This window comes from Glossina fuscipes, unplaced genomic scaffold (genome assembly GCF_014805625.2).
Source record: "Glossina fuscipes isolate IAEA_lab_2018 unplaced genomic scaffold, Yale_Gfus_2 0, whole genome shotgun sequence".
Classification (NCBI taxonomy): Eukaryota; Metazoa; Arthropoda; class Insecta; order Diptera; family Glossinidae; genus Glossina; species Glossina fuscipes.
In genome coordinates, this window is record NW_023998414.1 from 31,278,699 (window position 1) to 31,297,542 (window position 18,844).

Genomic DNA, 18,844 nt, shown 5'->3' on the forward strand with positions numbered 1-18,844 from the left:
TTTTTCATATGTTCGTTGCTTACATTAAGTTGATTTTTTCATTTTTTCAGATCTCGAGCCACATGTTTTTGCTTATTTTTTCTAATAAATTAATATGATAACACGGCTTCTCTCTCACCGTGTGTCGTGCTTGGGACTTACTAAGCAGAACAACAAAATAACGCAGCATTCTGTTTTAAGGACTAAAGAGAAATTTTATAACACTTTTTAGGTGAAACAATTGGTTAACACTAGCAGCTGTTTTTAACTTTACGTTGCTGAAGCAGCCTTGAGATAATATTTGCAAGTAGTTCAGTAAATATTTACTAATTTTTCCAGGCTTTTATAAAGCCTGAGAAAATAATTTAAAAAATTTTCTTAAATATATAAAGTATTTGTTTTCCAATATTAAATAAGCAAAAAAAAAAAAAAACGTTTCGATTGTAAAGTTCGATAGTTAAAAAGTGTCTGTGGTTAACTTACATAAGTTTTCTTTCGGTATTTATTTAATTTTACAAAAACTACTGGTTTTTTTTTTAATTACGCAAAAATATAATGCGTTCTCGAAGTAATTCTGGAGCATGCTTAGATCACTATCAACGCATAGTGCATCGCCTAATTATGTCACATCAAGAACCAGTGACGGGTTTATTTCCGGCTTCCAACATAAATTCACATGCTTGGATCAGAGATAATGTTTACTGTATTTTGGCAGTATGGGGTCTTTCAATGGCTTATAAAAAGATAGCCGATCAAGATGAAGATCGCGCTAAATGCTATGAATTGGAACAAAGTTGTGTGAAATTAATGCGTGGCTTATTAATGGCTATGATGAATCAAAAAGATAAAGTAGAAAAATTCAAAATCACACAAAATCCCCTAGATTCATTGCATGCCAAGTATTCGAGTAAGAACGGTCAGCCGGTGGTAGGCGATAGCGAATGGGGTCATTTACAGATAGATGCCGTTTCTTTGTATCTGTTGGTTTTGGCTCAAATGACAGCATCCGGTTTACAAATTGTATTTTCTTTGGATGAGGTTTCGTTTATACAAAATTTAGTATTTTATATTGAGTCCGCTTACTGTATACCAGATTATGGTATTTGGGAAAGGGGAGATAAAACCAATCATGGTAAGTTAAATTTTATAAAAAATGTTTGCTACAAAAGTACAGAGAAAATTGCGTAAACTTTAGGTGAACCCGAATTGAATGCTAGTTCAATAGGAATGGCTAAAGCAGCATTAGAAGCCATGAATGAATTAGACTTATTTGGTGCACGGGGTGGACCTGCCAGTGTCATACATGTGCTTGCTGATGAAGCTCATAAATGTCAAGCTGTCTTACAATCTATGCTCCCGCGTGAGTCTAATAGCAAAGAACTAGATTCGGGTTTGTTGTGCGTAATTGGTTTTCCAGCTTTTGCCGTCGATGATCCGCAATTAATACGCAATACAAAGGATGCTATACTATCAAGGCTATTGGGTAAATATGGCTGCAAGCGATTTCTCCGCGATGGTTATCGGACTCCCAAAGAAGATCCGTCACGTTTGTATTACGAGCGATGGGAACTGCGTATGTTTGAAAACATTGAATGCGAATGGCCTTTGTTTTATTGCTATTTAATATTGTTTCACGCATTCCAAAACAATAAGTTGGCCGTTAAAGAATATGCTGAACGTCTGGAAGTAAGTTAACGTAATTATGCATAAAGAATGTAATCCATAAATGTGTGTTGGTCACTTAGAAAATTATGGTGCGTAGTGAAGACGGGATTTTGCTGATACCCGAAAGTTATGCGGTGCCGCAAGAAGCAGTTTCTAATGAATACCAACAACCAGGCTCACAGGCAAGGGAAGTGGTGGGTCGTTGTCCTTTTCTGTGGGGACAATCGCTATTTATTTTAGGCAGACTTTTACAAGAAGTAAGAAAATATTTTTCGAACTTTGGGTTTTCTTATTTTATTTTATGCTCCTTAAGGGCTTCCTGGCTGTTGGCGAACTAGATCCTTTAAATCGACGACTAGGTGCTCAAAAAAAACCTGATGTTGTAGTGCAAGTGGTTATCATTGCCGAAGATGTTACCATACGTGATAAATTGGCTGAATATGATTTACACGTTCAAACTATATCCGAAGTGGCTCCCATAGAAGTTCAGCCAGCTCGAGTCCTAAGTCATTTATACACCTACTTAGGTCGCAATCGAAAATTGGGCTTAACCGGTCGTAAATCACGAGATGTTGGCATTCTAAGCACCAGCAAATTGTATTCACTTAAGGACAGAATATTCGCCTTTACACCACAGGTGAGTAAATAGATTAAGTGAAGGATTCGAAGAATTCCATTTTAGTTATATAAACTTTACTTCTTTCTGTTATTATTAGTTAAAATTATTTACTTTCACAATTTTTATATATTATTTTTTTTATTTATAATTAGTTTGCTGATCTGTCACGTTTCTATATCGCTTCCGATAATGAGTTAATGATTGACATATTAAAAGGCGAAATAAATTTTCTAAAATCTGCTTGGGATTTGCTCGGTCGTCCCTTGGTTACGTTAGTTTTGAGAAAGACTAATTTAGGTCTGTCATATTGTCAATTGCCTATTGCCTGAATAATATTCATTTTCTCCCTTTTACTGCAAATAATATATATTTTGATGTGATTTTTGTTTGTGTGTGTATATGTTGAAATGAATGGTTCTTTCAAAGTATGAAAATTTTTGGTAGACGAAAAATAGATTTAACTACTTGTTCTAAACTAATATAATTGAAAAATGCATATATATCATCGTATGCATCATCTTGAATATAATGAATGAATGGGGAAATGTTCGAAAGAAACCTTAAACTAATGTCCTAACAATAAGTTCGCAAGAAAAATGAATGTCATCACCGAACAGTGGTGGTATACAAATTTTGTCATTCCGTTTTTAACAGTTAGTTATTCATTCTCACTTAATAAACCCGTATATATATATATACATATATATATATATATATATATATTGTAGTTAGTTTATTGTCCCCTGCATGTTAAATTAGATTTACACGTTTATGGATCACGATCGGCATTAATTTACATTTTAAATATGATATACACGTATGTGTATAAAATTATTTTCTCTTTTTTTTTTTTTTACTTTCTTTTTTTTGTTTGGCCTCAAGGAAAAAATGAAAATGGAATATGTGCACAGTATTATTTTAGTATTATTCATAAACATAATTGTAATTATTTGTGTTTTTTATTTTTTGTTTTTAAAAATTCATCAGCATATCGATTATGAAGAATATTATACCACACGTGATCCAGACTTGCTTGCAAGTAACTTCACCACGAATTTAGCCTTCCTAACAAACAATTGGCGTCATATGTTAGGAAGACCCACAATTACCTTAATGGCCACGCATTACATGCTAGGTAATTAATCATCCTTTTTCGTTCCAATTTCATATAGTTTTTCATACAAATACATTACAGCACTTATAAACACAATGTGAGATATGCGCATATTTATGGAAGTTAAAAGAAATTAAGGCATGTCTATGCTTCGCGTTAAGCAGCTATCACTCTTTCTAAGTTAATTAAAATGATCATGCCTGCATTTATTGCAGTTCATACACTTGCTTTCTACAATTTATAAATTTTTGTGTTATTCTCTTGTGGCAAGGAAGAAATTTTGCTTTTCACAATACTCGCAAATTTGAAATCATAAACCTTTAGACGACAAACGATAACTGCTTCTTTTTGCCATTAGCTTACTTCACTTTATTGGGTAACTAAGGTAGTTTCATATATTCTCAAGTTCCTTGTATATACTGGACTATTATATATACTGGACTATTAAAACTTTATGATGACAATCTTATTAGCACATTTACAATATGGACTTGGTTTTGAAATGGAGAATGTAGAATTACTGCTTAGTGGTATTTGAAGATATTGTACTTTGTTTTTAGGAATGGGGGAGGGCTTGATATTTTTTTTTTTTTTTTTTTTTTTTTTTTTTTTGGTTGAAGGATGCTTTGAAAAAAGTTCATTACCCGTAAAAAATTGACTCCTTAAAATTTCTTAATCAATATCGTAAACAAAATGTGTGTTGGCCGTAGCGACTGACATTGCTATCTGCAATTTTAATGAATGTATGATAAATATTTTAAAAATCATTAAAGTTATGAAGATGGACATTGGTATCTTATAATACAATTTGCGCTAACCTGATTAAGAAAACTGAGCGATCCTTCACAGATGAAGCAAAACAGCCAGGTTGTGTTGCAAAAATCGCCAAGAAGAAAAAAAAAAAAAACGAGGAGGAATATTTGCAATTAGAAAGGCAATTTTAAAATCCTGGAAATGGATGTAATTAATAAAAAATTTATTTTGATAAAAACCTGTGTACAACACTTGCCAAAACCTTAACATTAGAACTACTGAGTACGTTATTTTGATCCTTTTCATTTTACAAAGCATGTAATGTTCCGAAATTTGCTGTGACTTTCTATTTATAAGAAAAGACCTTTAAATGCCTATAATTAGTTTTTTTTTCTAGCTAGTCTAGTTTTCGAGATGCTGATGACGTATTCCTACCAAACGGGATCCTTTTCATCCTCTATTTTTGTCAACTTGTCGCAGTCGTGAAAATGAAGATAGGAATCTTAAGTTTGCCATAGGTATTCTTTGCCCAATTAAGAATGTGAAGTGAAATATTAGGTGTGATCTGTTTTTGTCCTCGTCCTCACTATGGAAGAAACCGGAATAATTTCGGAAAAACGCCGACATCTTTTTTATATGCTTGTCCGTAACTGTCGATACCGTAAAGGTATCTCTTAAAATCTGTGACCCACATATTCATCAGTATGTTCATTGTCTGCCCAAAAATAGTGTTGATCGGCGGTTTATTAATACCGCCACAATTGGGGTTAAAATTTTAATTTCAACCTATTTCCCATTTATTCTCTCACACATATTAGCATATTTTTTTCCATCCAATAACAAACAAATTGGAAGTTAGTTGGAATGCAAAATTTCGTCGTTAATTATGGGCGTATTAGGAAGCCGATCGAAGCCATTTTTGCGCCGAAGGCGCAGATAGATTTGACAACCATTCAGGTAGCGGATTTTCCTGAAATATCTTTACAAGATCGAAAGTTATAGAAGAGAATATGAAAAAGTTATCGATTTTTTGTCGAGATAGTTTTAGGTTCTCATTTATGGTGGCCGTGTATGTGGACAAATCACAGACATTTTTATACCCAACAAAAAAAGAAGCTTCGGAGACCCCAAAGTATATATATATATATATATATAAATATATACAATCTTGATCAGCATCAAATCCTGAATCGATTTAAGCATGTCCGTCTATGTAATCGCCTGCAAATTTGGCATAAACATTGTAAGCTCTTGCATGCAAGTTGGTATTGAAAACGGGTCACAAATCGTTTGAAGGACATATCTACAGTACTACGTAAAGTGAGAAGACCTTTATCTTTCGAAAGGAGTGAGAACTTGATTGTTTGATCATTACTCACAAGCTATATCAGATAAATGTACAAAAATTTGAACGTATATTCTATGGGTGATGCAGTCGTACGTACTACTTGAATAAAAATGGAAAAAAATCGGTTACTTTTATCCAATAGGATAGTGTGTCAAAATTTAATTTTTTTTCCAATACTTTGATAATGTGCAGAAGCAGTAGGTTCAAGACCCCAAAGAAATCTGAAATGCATCGATCTGCATGCCTGTGTATTCATCGACCGTTAGCGAAAATTCAAGATACGCCCACACGTGACACATGCGACAAAAGCTTTTATTTTGAATATAGAAAAATCAACCGGGTCCAGCATGAAAAATCAGTTCTTCTACTTTTTTTTTTGTCATTTTTAGTATAGTGGTGATGGTGATGATGGGTATAAAAGTTTCCGGTGACGATCAAACATAATTTTCTTACTTATTGATATTTTCGAATCGTTGGATAAAATGCGTTCTTCTGTTCATCCAATTGGCTTCAAATCAAGCTTCAAGCAACAGTTCCGTTTTTAGGCGAGTTTTCACACGAATCTGGCTTTAAAATATAAATTTAGTTTATTGTTCGGACAATGATATAAACGGAAACTTGTAGCACTTGATGTCCACGTTGTCGTATACCCTCATCCATAAGCTTTATTATATTGGAACGTGAAGCCGACTTTTAAGAAATTACGTTTTTTTATTCAACTCCTTTTGAAATAAAGTTCGTATCATTGAAATGTGATTGTTAGGTTAGTGTAGGATTTATTTGCAAAATTAGGTAATCTATTTATAAATTATTTACAGGAATTTCTTTGTATTTGTAACGCTTTAATTCTCCTTCTCTTGACTTGGCACTTTTCGACTCACTCCACCTTCCGCATATACTTTGCTTATATACTCTTTTACAAGCAGGTTACCATAACCTACAAATTAGGAAAAAAGTGCCATTTTCGTAACAAAGTGAACAAAGCTAAGGAAGATATTTGTAATTTCGTGGAGATCTTGAAGAGAGATCCTAACACTCTAATGTTCCAATTTAAAACGAGTCTTCTCAATTAATTAATTAATGAATTAATGAATTAATTAATTTTTAAATGAGAATTTTACTAATTTTTGAAATTAGTTTCACCCAGAACTTATAACTCGCGACCGTCATAGTAGCCTTTATGTGGCGCTATAAATGTACACGATATGTATAGCATGCATCCACTTTCGTGCATGTACCTTCGAGACTTACTAAGCTAATATACCGGAAACCTATCGCCTATCGCTCTATTTGTATAGAGTTTTCCACAACGTTAATACATTATAACATATAACATAATACATACCTGCTGCTCTTTGGGTACATTATGTTTGCGTTTATTACGTCATATACGTCCGTCGTGCATGTAAACACTAATCTCGTCAACGTTACGTATACGGCTTTCGCTTAGACAGCATGTACTCTACTATTACCTATGACTGTCCAAAACTCCTAAAAAAAAAAAAGAAAAAAGTAATTAAGTGATGATAGTTATAAGTTAAAACCAAACACAAATTATTTTTTTTTTTTATTACTCAACACGTCTAAAATTGTTAGACGTATATTTCACGTATGTGGTGACTAATATATGCTTGAAAGTAATTATTAGTTATAACTAAGTTACATACGATTCCTGTTTATCCAAATATATGCGCTTTCCCATGCTTCATGCGCTGGAATGTTTTTTCTATTGTTGGCGAATCTTACGCGAAACCAAAATCTATCTGGAGCCATGAACTATACTAAGCTTGCGATTTCCAACAACAGGTAATAGATAGACGAACGAACACGAGCAGACAGGATTAAATCGACAAAAAGTCTTGTTCTGATTATGAATAGATGGTCGGCTATAAGCACTGTTATGCGTTAAAAGCAGTAGGACAAATTTTGTTAGACCACGCCATGCTTCGGTGGTGGACATGAAAAATTTTTGTAAGCAAACAATTACAAAACTAAATCTGAAATATATATTTTTGTTAGTATACTAACATGTTCTTGTAGAATTAGTAACTAAAGCATGATTTTGTCAAGTCCGTGCAAGCTCTAGTTATTTTATATAATTTTTTTTTTTTTTTTTTTTTTTTTTTTTAAATATATATTTGCAGATCAAGATAAAATACCTTTGGCTATGATACAAACAATGCGTAAATTGAAATCCGGTTACATTAATGGCACACGCGTAATGTTGGGAAATTTAAAAGATTTTCTAAATACATCGGCCATTACTGATTTCAGTTTCCTGGGCAGTACTGAGGACGGTTATCCCGATCGCCTACATACCGATATTCAAACTTATTTAGATGAACATCTGTTAAGATCATTTAGTTACCGTAATGCAATGAATTTACGCGGCAGCCAATTTAGGCCGACACATTTGCGAAGACGGATGTCTTGCAAAGGAGCTATTAAGAAAACCCGATCCATAAATGTGGATTGTATGCATATTACTTTTCTTTGCACACACCGACATTAATTATTTCATTATATTTTTAGCGGACACTTTGGGTATGGAAGGCCCGACACCATTAACAGAAAGGCGTTTATCGTCTGTGATTCCACCACCTTGGTTACAGGCTAATAAACAAACGCATGTTAGCATCTTTGGCATAACGCCCGAAGAGGAACCTCCGGCCGCTAACAATAGTAAGACTGGTGCATTGATACGCGAAAATATATATCCAATTGGCCATAATCATAGTCGTTCAGCGTTGGAAAGGCGCGGTATGCATAACTACATATATATATATATATATTTCGAGGGAAGCATTTTAATTTTCTATTTTCAGCACAAAATGTTCCTAAAACGTTGATACAGCGTAATCGTGCTGATAATAATTTTGCTGATACCGAAGTAGAAGAACTTGTAGCTATGTTAAGAGAAGCGGAAAGCCTTGAAGAACAGGGGGACATTTTGCAATATCTTGTTGATACACAAGGTCTAGATTTCAATACGGGTATGTTAGAGGAAGTCAAAAAAAAAAATAAAAAAAAAATATATATATATATATATATATATATATATATATATAGATTATAGCTGAAATGTACGGATACACATATACATTAAAACACTTACACTTTCATCTTATTATTAAAGCATTTTTCTTTTATGATTCAAGTCCAGTGTTCATCATTATATCCTTGTAAACTAAAATAACTTTTTCCTTAAAATAATTTCATTTCATTTCTTTTAATGTATGCACATGTGAATGTTTTCTTTCGCTTATAAACTATTCGTTTCAATTAGCCGGCTTAGGAATGAAACTCAAAACGTCAACATCCGGTAAGTATTAAATTTCCCATTTGTTATAATTCCTTAACAGAATTGAGTTCATTGAAGTTGCATAAATTCATCATTGATTCATATATGTGTATACTTTGACTTTGAATTTCAAATAATGTCCTTCCTTATCTAATAGCTAAACAATTAAAATTTCAATGTTTCATTACTTATGCATAATGGATTATTCTGGACTCTTAATTACTAATTGTGTACAGTGTTTCATTAAGGGCGTCTGTCAAAGGACCTTGTTTTGAAGAATTCAATTCTTATGCTCGCTGCATGACAAGCTTTAGTATATTACATTATATTATCTGATTAAAAGTAAATATCGGAGATTTTTAGAAGATGTAAATTTATATTAAAAATAACCAAAAACTAATTCAGTTTATGAAAATCGTCTAACCCGATAAGCTCTATTTGTCATCAACACGTTTCCACACGACACGAGACAATATTTCTTTCACTCTTCTTTTTGGCATAAGAATACTTTTTCAGAATAATATATCTATCTATCAGAATAATATTCTAATATCTATCTATCTATTCATTACCTATTTGATTTGATTATAAAGATTTTGGAAAAAAATGAAATTATTACACACCCAGAAATTGGGTAGACGCGGTCAATTTTTTCCATTGTTTTTTTTTTTTTTAGATATACTTTCAAATTTTTGTAGATATATCTGCCGGATGTAGGAGGAGGGGGGTGTCTATCGATCGATCTGGCCCATTTTCAATACCAACTTCCGTGTAAGAAGTTCCAATTTGTCCGCGCAAATTTGAAGTCGTTAACCTCACTTTTGCAATCAGAAGAATATTTACCAAACCAAACTCTCTCAAATCTTTAAATCGATTCAGAATTTAATGCTGATCAAGAATAGATATATAATTTGTGGGCTCTCCGAGGCTTCTTCCGAGCGTTGCATATGCTTGAACAAAATGAATTATTCAGAGATGGGTATAAAACATAAAAGTCATCCTTACGGACAGACCCTAAAAATAATCTATTTGGGCTATCGCATGATGATGATAATTACTTTAACAAACTTAAGGCAAGTCCTTTCATATCATATCATTTGTGATTTATGCCTGGAGGAGGATTGAAAAAGCTCGAAAGCAATGAATTGCAAGATTTATTGAACGAAAATCTCGCTGAAATTGGCAAAGAATTTCCGTACAATTAAGCAATTAACGAATCGACTGTGTGGTTCACACAAGATGCGAGAAGTACACACATGAAAAGTTGCTTATCCAATTTTATCCCTTACACCTAAGTCTAAGTTAAGTCTATATTATGGTTATATAAAAATTATGAGGCATTTGAGAGAAGTTCATCTTTTATGACATCATTCAATTCAGAATCATTTCCCGAATCTGGGCTGTTCACGTGACTCCTGTTCACCTTACCCGTGACAATATTCGACATATGTTTATGAAACTTGGTAAACTAGAATGTTTCGATTCAAGAACAAATACTATGGCGAACGGTTTGGATCGATCGAATCATTTTTATAAACCATATAACGTTCTGTTGGAGAAAAATCTTGCAATTTTTTATATATTCATTTGCAAAAATCCGTTAAAAAAGGCATGTTTTGTACAATTGCGGATGAGATGGGGGATGGTTTTGTTGAACACTCTTCAATATTAGAAAACTTGCTTGCAAAGAATAAAGTTCACATTTTTCATGGCCAGAAAGTCCTTTATAATAAGAATTGGTCTACACGTATAAATTTATTGTGCAAAAATGTGGATAACATATTCGGAACTTGGGAAGCTTGACAAGAAAATTTATTTTGCTTAAAGTTACATTTTGACTCCCCTCACCCCTCCTCCAATGCTTCTACAAAGGCTCTCACGAGAAATGACATTTTATATGGGTTCATGTTTTCTTTTTTAGGATATTAAGACGAAAATAGGTAAAATCTCTTAGGCAGAGCGCTGTAGTAGAATATTTCACTATCGGATTTCGTCGCTTATAATCTAGTAACTTGTGATTGGTTTGCCCCGGCAAAACTAATAGATCCAGATGGCTGTTTTTTTTTTTTTTTTTAATTTTCTTTTCACATTTTCATTTTAAAAATTTTTTTTTTTTTGCTTTTCTGCTCTTTTCTTATTCGTGTTGGTACTTTTTTTCTTTGTTATGCTAACGAAAAATAAAAAAAATCTTCATTTCCCATCATCTTCCCATCACTAATTATTATTATTATTATATTATAACACATTTCTTTATTGCACTTGTTATTAATGTTGTTGTTGTTACAAAAAAAAAAAAAAAAAAAAAAAAAAAATTATAGTTTTAAATGAAATGATGAAAGTTCGCAAGAGATTAATAGTAGTACAACAACGAATACAACAACAATATTATCAAGTTATGCTAAGGTGGTTGTGGGAATGAATGCAACAAATGACAGGAACAATGTTAATAATTTTTTTTATCCAATCCTGAAGGCATGGTGGAAGAAGGACGTGCGGTAACGGTACGCGATTTGCTCAAAGGTCTCTATGAGAAAGCATGTCAGCAAAAATTATGGGGTTTAGTGCGGCACACTGCAGGAATGTTAGGCAAACGCGTCGAAGATTTAGCCAAGGCGGTCACCGATTTACTAGTTCGTCAAAAACAAGTTACGGTTGGCATGCCGCCACACAATGAATATACTATAACAGCTCCTCTGCCAGAAGCCGATCTAAGGCAATTAATTCACGATGTAAGCAAACGGCATCAAGAGTTGTCCCAAAACTTTTACTTATTTATTTATTTATTTATTTATTTATTTCGCATTTCATTTAGGCTTACGGTGATGATGAAAGTACTGCGATGTTGACACAAGAATTAATGGTTTACTTAGCTATGTTTATACGAACTGAACCTCAGCTTTTTCATGAAATGTTGCGTTTACGCGTTGGTCTCATAATACAAGTAATGGCTAAAGAATTATCCCGTACCTTAAACTGCGATGGCGAGGCAGCTTCAGAACATTTACTAAATCTATCACCATTTGAAATGAAAAATCTTCTATATCATATATTGAGTGGCAAAGAATTTGCTGTTAGTAGTGGTAAGCTTACTTGATTTTTATTTGTATTTTTATTTTTATTTATTTTTTGCTTCATTTTCCAAGTGGCTCGTGGCAATCTTTCGATTGTTAGTTGTAAATCCAGTCGTGTTAGTAAAAAGAGTCAAATCGGTTTGGCTGATCCGGAAAGCGAAGATGCAGTAATAACTACAATTGATGATCGCCAGGGTCAATGGTTGCGTCGGCGTCGTTTAGACGGAGCTTTGAATCGTGTACCACGTGATTTTTACTCTCGCGTTTGGTCTGTGTTAGAGAAATGTCAAGGTCTTGCTATAGAGGGTAGAATTTTACAACAGAGTTTAACGCAAGAAATGACTCCGGGAGAATTAAAATTTGCTCTTGAAGTAGAAACGGCATTAAATCAAATTCCTCAACCCGAGTATCGGCAATTGGTAGTTGAAGCATTAATGGTATTAACGTTAATGACGGAACATAATATGGTGCCAAACTTGGGTGGAATTATTTATGTTGAACATTTAGTGCATAAGGCCAATCAATTGTTTTTGGAGGATCAGCGGAAAGTGCAAGGCGATGCCACACTGTGTTGCGCTAAATCTAAAGATGGTAAAGATCAAAATCAGGCTTCATCGGGTATGCTGTTATGCGGCGGAGCTGCCTATATATGTCAACATTTATACGACAGGTATTTATGCCTATTAAAATTATCGATATTATAAGATATTAATAAATAATAAATACGAATATATATATAAATAACGGTCATTATATTTGAATCGATTGAATAATGAGAGCTTTCTTCTATTTTAGCGCGCCCAGTGGCAGCTACGGTACCATGACTTATATGGCTCGATCTGTAGCCTTAGTTTTGGATTGTATACCTAAACATGGTGAAATAGAATGCAGTATCTCGTAAGCCAGATGATCCCTGGCTAATGTTTATAATGTTATTGTTTTATATGCTATTTTTAAATTTATGTTCAAATATTTATCGAATATTTTTGTTCGATAAAAGAAACGGCCTCCTTACTCTAAGCGAAGCTGAGCTGTAACACTCTTTATGATTTCATAGTGTAATTTCCGGGAATTTACTACACGGTAAACATGCAAATAAATTTTTTTAATTTTTAAAATGCATTTGTTATTTAATTTAAGAAAGTTCGACATTTAACTCGAAAAAAACAATAACAAATATCGAGTGAGTGAGTACCATTCTCGATAAAGTATGCATTTTCCTTATTTTCTTAGTAAAAGAGAGAAATCTTTCGATCATAAAATTGTTGTTGAGTAAATAGATTCGATCGAGTTTACTCGACGTCGAGAACCATAAAAAAATTTTTTTATTTTTATTTTCAAGTGTAACGTAATAGCAATATAAGTTAAAAAATTGCTCATTCATACGACGAAAACTTCTGCATTATGGCACTGTTGGCAAAAAAAAAAAAAACAATTATGTTGAATATCCTCTAACGAAAATTGACCTATTTTTTAACACACTGACATCGTCCGTCCTAACAAGGATAACAAAAGCAAATTACTGTTATGTTGTTTTAAGGCTTTCACTTTACGAATTTCATTAATTCGGTTATTCTGAAGTCTGTATCTTTTTCGATTTTCAGTTCTTCATTTCATTGCTTCATTTCAATTTTAAACGCTTGGGATCATTTTCGAGCCGATCTAAGCATCCTTTTGCCCCTCTACCTGTTTGACATTTATCTACGTATTCTTGTGTTTATCACAAATCACAATCAGAGATATTTTGATGATTCGAAAGAAATGCATGAGTTCGGATCTACTGCTTCCCGCATAATCGATTTCTATACGATATATATAAATTTTACAATTTTAATATTTCTCGGTGAAAGTAAAGAAAGAAAACAACATTTTGGCATACCACGTAAGTAAGGAAGAGTTGAACAGAATAGAATCATTTTTTTTAGTGTGCTAGATATAAAAGCCTGTTTATGACCATAATGTCCAATTTTCATAATGATAGCGGGGATAATTAGTGAAAAATAATGATTTTTATAGTTGGATGTCCTTTGGTAAATTAAGACATTAACGTTCAGTCTTTAATGTCACGTCGAAAGTAACTTAAACACTGTATATGGCGAAGTGGTCTATGTGGGAAGGTTTTCCTTTCTTTTTTACTACATTTTAGCCATTGTTTCTTCAAGTTTTTGCTTTTTTGAATAATATATAGAAAGAATAGTTCGTATATACAAGATGGTCGTCAGATCAAGACTACGTGCTCGGAGTGGTTAGGTAAGTTTTTTTCTTTCCGCCTTTCAACCTGATACTTGACATCCGTTAATTTTTCATTTCTCCCTGATTAAGAAGAACTCCAGTTTACTGTATTATGAGTTTAAAGTCACAAACTGCAGAATTGGAACTTTTAATCTAATTCTAAATTTCAATTTCTAATTTCGAATCTTCAAAATGCAGCAACGCTTAGCCTTCAATTGGAGATATTGGATTAAACAACAAATGTTTCTTAGCAGAATGTTACTGTCCCGCATTGGCGAAATTTTATTAAAAAATTAATATCAGCATAACCACAATGTGAAAAGAGTAAAATATAATACGCAATGAATTAAGAGTTAGAGGTATTTAATCGAATTAGTTGTAATGAAAGAAAGAATATAGAATAAAGGAAGTAATTGTAGAGCAATTAATTTTCATTTAACAATAACCGCGATCGGGAACACGTTTCCTGGGAGCGCATTTTATAATGTTATCTACGCGCAATATCATTTCGGCTGCTTCCGTAGCGGACAGCAATACTTGGCGTTTAACGGCGAACGATTCGGTTATACCCAATTCTTTCATATCACCGATTTTACCTTTCTCCATGTCTAGGCCGGCTGTGGGTGTGCCTTGCGCATGAGCAGCTCTTAATTCGGAAATTAATTGAGCGGAATCGTAACCGGCATTGTCAGCAATTGCAGTGGGCAATGTAAGTAAGGCGCCTATAAAAAGATGACATGTATATATATAAAAAAAATATATTTTAAACTTTTTATATAAGTAATTAAAAAAAACTTGCGTGCAAAAGCCTCCATTGCAATCGACTCTTTTCCGGGTGTCTCGGCAGCTTTTTTAAAAACAGCATTGGCCATTAATGCTTCAGAGCAGCCACCACCGAAAATGGTACGCGATTCTTTAACGGTCGCAGCCAACACACATAACGCATCATGTAGGGAACGTTCAGCTTCGTCTAAAATTTGTTGCGTAGCTCCACGAATTACTATAGTGCAGGCTTCACCCAATTTGACACCACTAAAGCGTAATAAAGTATCCTCTCCAATCATAACTTGTTCGATAAGTTCACATTCACCCAACTTAACCATTGACGGATTATCAAAGGTCGACACAATTTCACCACCAGTGACTAAAGCCAAGCGTTCAATGCCATCAAAATCAGCATGTTCAATAGCCATTATGCCGGCATCAGCGAACAATTGCTCAGGGTAATTGTAGATCAATTGGCGGTTAATAAATACATTGCAATTATGATTGAGAATCTTTTCGACTTTATCTTTCATTTTTTCTTTTTCAGCTAATTCGAGGTCAGCAATTTTAGCTAAAGAATCGACTTTAATGCTACTACCGAAAACCTTGATTTTATCTGTATCCATGGGTGTATTAGCAATAAGGATTTTTGCCTTTTGAACCTAAACAATGATGAGATTGTCTTTTAATTATTCATGAGTCAATTAAAAATCTTTGCTTTTAATTATAGCATATATATATATATATAGTGCTTTTTATTCAGTTGAAACGCATTCACCAGCAAACTCGTCAAAATGGCTGTGATATGTCTATTAAAAAATACATAATTCACAACCGTTTTGGCGGCCTGATAGTAAACAATTCTTGTTCACTTTAATATAAACAACTTATGCAAATATAAAGCTTACCCTTTGAGGTTGATGTACACCCGGCTTTTTGTCTAGTAAAAAGCCTTCGTCTAGAAAAGAATCATCTAAAGTGCCGCCAGTTTTTTTAATAATTTGAAGCGCATGTAAATCGCCTGAGCCTTTTAAACGTAACACTGCATTCACTGCCAATTTCGCGAAGAAGTCCTTATGTTGATGCAAAATTTTTGATGATAATGTAGTACGCGATATATTTAATAAATCTTCTTTGAATTTTTCATCATTTGCCGAATTATCCTGGGATGCTTCGGTTAGTGCTTCACGGGCTACTTTTGTAGCCATACGCCATCCAGCAATTATTATTTGTGGATGCAATTTTTGATCGATAAGTTTTTCAGCTTCGCGTAAAAGTTCAGCTGCCAAAACAGTAACTGACGTAGTTCCATCTCCGACCTCGTCATCCTGCACGCGAGACATATCGACTAGAATTTTGGCAGCAGGGTTATCAACACCAACAGCTCGTAAAATAGTAGCTCCATCATTTGTCACTTGGACTTCGCCCATATTACGGCCGTGTGATACCAATATTTTATCCATGCCTTTAGGGCCTAACGTGCTTTTTACTAAATCACCAATAGCAATGGCTCCAATAAAGGACGAAAGCCTTGCCATTTCGGCTTTTTCTTCCTGTGCGTCATTTTTAAGCACTCGTACAGGATTTAAAGACACCTCCTAGAAAAAGTAATAATTGTATCATTTAAGAAAAAGTCTTGAATAGCGTGGCAACTCTAGTGCAAAACGGCTAAAATATACAGAGCCACGGACTAACATAACCAAACTTTCGTTTTCGATTTAATAAAGCGTTTCTTCTAGGAGCAGAAGAAACCCTTCTTACTGAGATCCACGCCTAATTCATGAAATTCATTCAGTGTGGGTGTTTTTAGCACTTATCAGGATGATTCATAATTACCACATTGTTTAAAACTAACTTTGAAGTAATTTATAAAAAAAGAGAAAAGTCAGAATCATTTTCGTAAATTAGTCGGATAACTTTTTTCTTTTCCTTTTTTTTTTTAAAAAATCTACTAATAAAATATAAAAATTTATGACAAAGCAAGCAAAGATTTTAGAATAATCTGGAACCGAAATCTCACGTGTATTTATCGTGGTCATTGATGCGGCCATTGTATATTTACTAGCCGGTAATCTTTTTTTTTTTTTCGTATAGCGTTCTTATATTATTGCAATAGTTTACATAAATTTTCATGGCTACGCTTCCTTATACATTATATATGTAATTATTTTAATACTTTTATAAAAAGTTTTTCTTACCATTTTTATATAAATTAACAAATTCAACCTTTTTCTTTCTTTAAAAACCACACAATGCACTTACACAGAGAAAACACCCGTCTATACTGTTGCCAAGAATCGCAATATGATTGTCAAGCCAGCAATTTGTGGGGAAAATTTTTAATGTTACTAAAGAGAATGAATTATTTGTTATTTATCGATTTTATCGATAACTCTTATCGTTCATTCTTTCTCTATTATATTGAAACAAAAAAGTAAATTGTACGCGTACATATTATTAAATGTAGAAGAAGACGATTTTCTTTAATTATTACTCTTAAACTCTTAAATCTCTTAAAGCAGCAGCATGACCATGGGGAGTTGTATTACGTTCTTTCTGTAAAGTAGCAGAATATTTAACTACTGTTTTGTTTAATTTGATAATTATTATTATTATTATTATTATTATTATTATTATAAATTTAGCCAGAGAATAAATTCTAAGACTAAAGTCTTATCGGCTTATTAATTTGATAATAGCAATGCATTTGTCTTAAAATATGAGCCGTCCAGTTTAAAATGCACGACACTTAGAAGAAGTCTGATATTGTAGACAAAGTTGTAAAATTTATAAATTTAGGTTTATGTCCATGGTAATTGATTTTATGAAACTTGTAAAACCTTCCTTATTTAATAACGGGGTGGTTTTGCAACTTCAATTCATTTCTATATAGAACTTGAATAATTTCTTTAGAAATTGTAGATGATGCCAAGTTTTTGCTTTATCGATAAAAACAAACATGCCTGCTATTTTAAAAAAAGTAGTGGATGAGAAACGAAAACTATAATGCAGGATATGAAAAAGTACATATGAATCTATCTTAAGCGCTTTTGAATACGACAAACGTCCGCCTAAACTGAATATACCCTGTACCACAAATGGTGTACAGTAAATATAAAACAAATAAGTGTATTTTACCCATAAAATCGTCACAACAGATCACGAATATATTCGTTTTTCATTTTGTTAATATATGCACGTACTGTTTTCTATTCTTTAAGAAAGAATTTCTATCGAAGTTTTGGCCGCATAATGCGCTATGGATTAAAATGAAATTGATATTTTTTATTTGCTTTCATTTATTATTTCGATACAAATGGTGTGAAAGATTATTTCAAAATTCCAACAAAAGGTAAGTTTGGTTCTTTTTAATTCCATTATTATTCGTTCCAAATGAACGATATCGACAAGAGCGATAGCAATTATCAACTTTCACGCGCGACAAAAGTCGTAATGACATTCCTTAGCAGAAATATGAGAGAAAGCAATGGCTAAAATTGTAAATATAAATAAAATGAAAAGAAAGGGCGAAAGAAGAAAAGAAGAAACGATAATCGTCAAAAGAGATTGAATTTTTTGCATTACGTAAATATCGTATACGAATGTGATCGCATTGACTTGATTTATGGTTGGATTATGGTTGTTTCTGTGGACCTATTGTTGGCTTTTTGCAGTCGATGTACACTTTACAATTGGTAAATTACTAACTTATGAGGTTGTTAATGAAATTACACTTCATTGGAAGAAGAAGCAATGAAAGAATTTATTTATTAAATTTAATAATTTTTATTATTATAATTTATTTGGTCCATTGAGATAAATGCTAGGATTAAATAATTAGAATGAGCACTAGTGCTAGGCAATATTTTTAATAAATAATCAATATATTTAATTGAATTTTACTTATGAAAGTGTGTTATGTAATTTGATTTAGAGAAAAAATAAAAATAAAAAAGTAAGCGCATGCAAGGGCAAAATTTTGATTACTTAACTATTT

General features: G+C 32.9%; 2 protein-coding genes across 7 annotated transcripts; one reads left to right on the forward strand and one right to left on the reverse strand.

Annotated features, from left to right (window-relative positions):
- Positions 1-392: 392 nt before the first annotated feature.
- Positions 393-12,968, forward strand: LOC119636478 (probable phosphorylase b kinase regulatory subunit alpha). Of its 6 annotated transcripts, XM_038031879.1 has the most exons (14): positions 436-477; positions 549-1,111; positions 1,175-1,665; positions 1,725-1,901; positions 1,958-2,281; positions 3,251-3,398; positions 7,623-7,952; positions 8,011-8,238; positions 8,304-8,471; positions 8,765-8,800; positions 11,252-11,508; positions 11,592-11,859; positions 11,923-12,520; positions 12,646-12,968. In XM_038031879.1, the coding sequence occupies exons 2-14, from the start codon at positions 601-603 to the stop codon at positions 12,749-12,751; spliced, it is 3,642 nt and encodes a 1,213-aa protein (XP_037887807.1). In that variant the 5' UTR covers positions 436-477; positions 549-600; the 3' UTR covers positions 12,752-12,968. The 6 variants fall into 6 exon arrangements, with proteins under 6 accessions (XP_037887774.1, XP_037887765.1, XP_037887799.1 ...); XM_038031846.1 differs by lacking the exon at positions 3,251-3,398 and adding an exon at positions 2,416-2,560 and having other exon boundaries at positions 393-1,111; XM_038031837.1 differs by having other exon boundaries at positions 393-1,111.
- A 1,361-nt stretch (positions 12,969-14,329) lies between these two features.
- On the reverse strand, positions 14,330-17,147 carry LOC119634834 (T-complex protein 1 subunit beta). The gene is made up of 4 exons (XM_038029237.1): positions 17,046-17,147; positions 15,756-16,445; positions 14,882-15,509; positions 14,330-14,804 (listed from the first exon to the last, which is right to left on the reverse strand). Exons 1-4 carry the CDS (start codon positions 17,046-17,048, stop codon positions 14,518-14,520), a joined length of 1,608 nt encoding a protein of 535 aa, XP_037885165.1. The 5' UTR covers positions 17,049-17,147; the 3' UTR covers positions 14,330-14,517.
- Positions 17,148-18,844: the final 1,697 nt, after the last annotated feature.

Bases quoted from the DNA above. Each gene is read 5' to 3' on its own strand.
- LOC119636478 (XM_038031837.1), top strand. From the start codon at position 535: ATGCGTTCTCGAAGTAATTCTGGAGCATGCTTAGATCACTATCAACGC. The intron at 1,666-1,724 runs GTAAGTTAACGT...TTGGTCACTTAG, and splicing joins AATATGCTGAACGTCTGGAA to AAAATTATGGTGCGTAGTGA. The intron at 1,902-1,957 runs GTAAGAAAATAT...ATGCTCCTTAAG, and splicing joins TAGGCAGACTTTTACAAGAA to GGCTTCCTGGCTGTTGGCGA.
- LOC119634834 (XM_038029237.1), bottom strand. The intron at 15,510-15,755 runs GTAAGCTTTATA...ATCATTGTTTAG, and splicing joins GTGTACATCAACCTCAAAGG to GTTCAAAAGGCAAAAATCCT. The intron at 14,805-14,881 runs GCAAGTTTTTTT...ATCTTTTTATAG, and splicing joins TGCAATGGAGGCTTTTGCAC to GCGCCTTACTTACATTGCCC.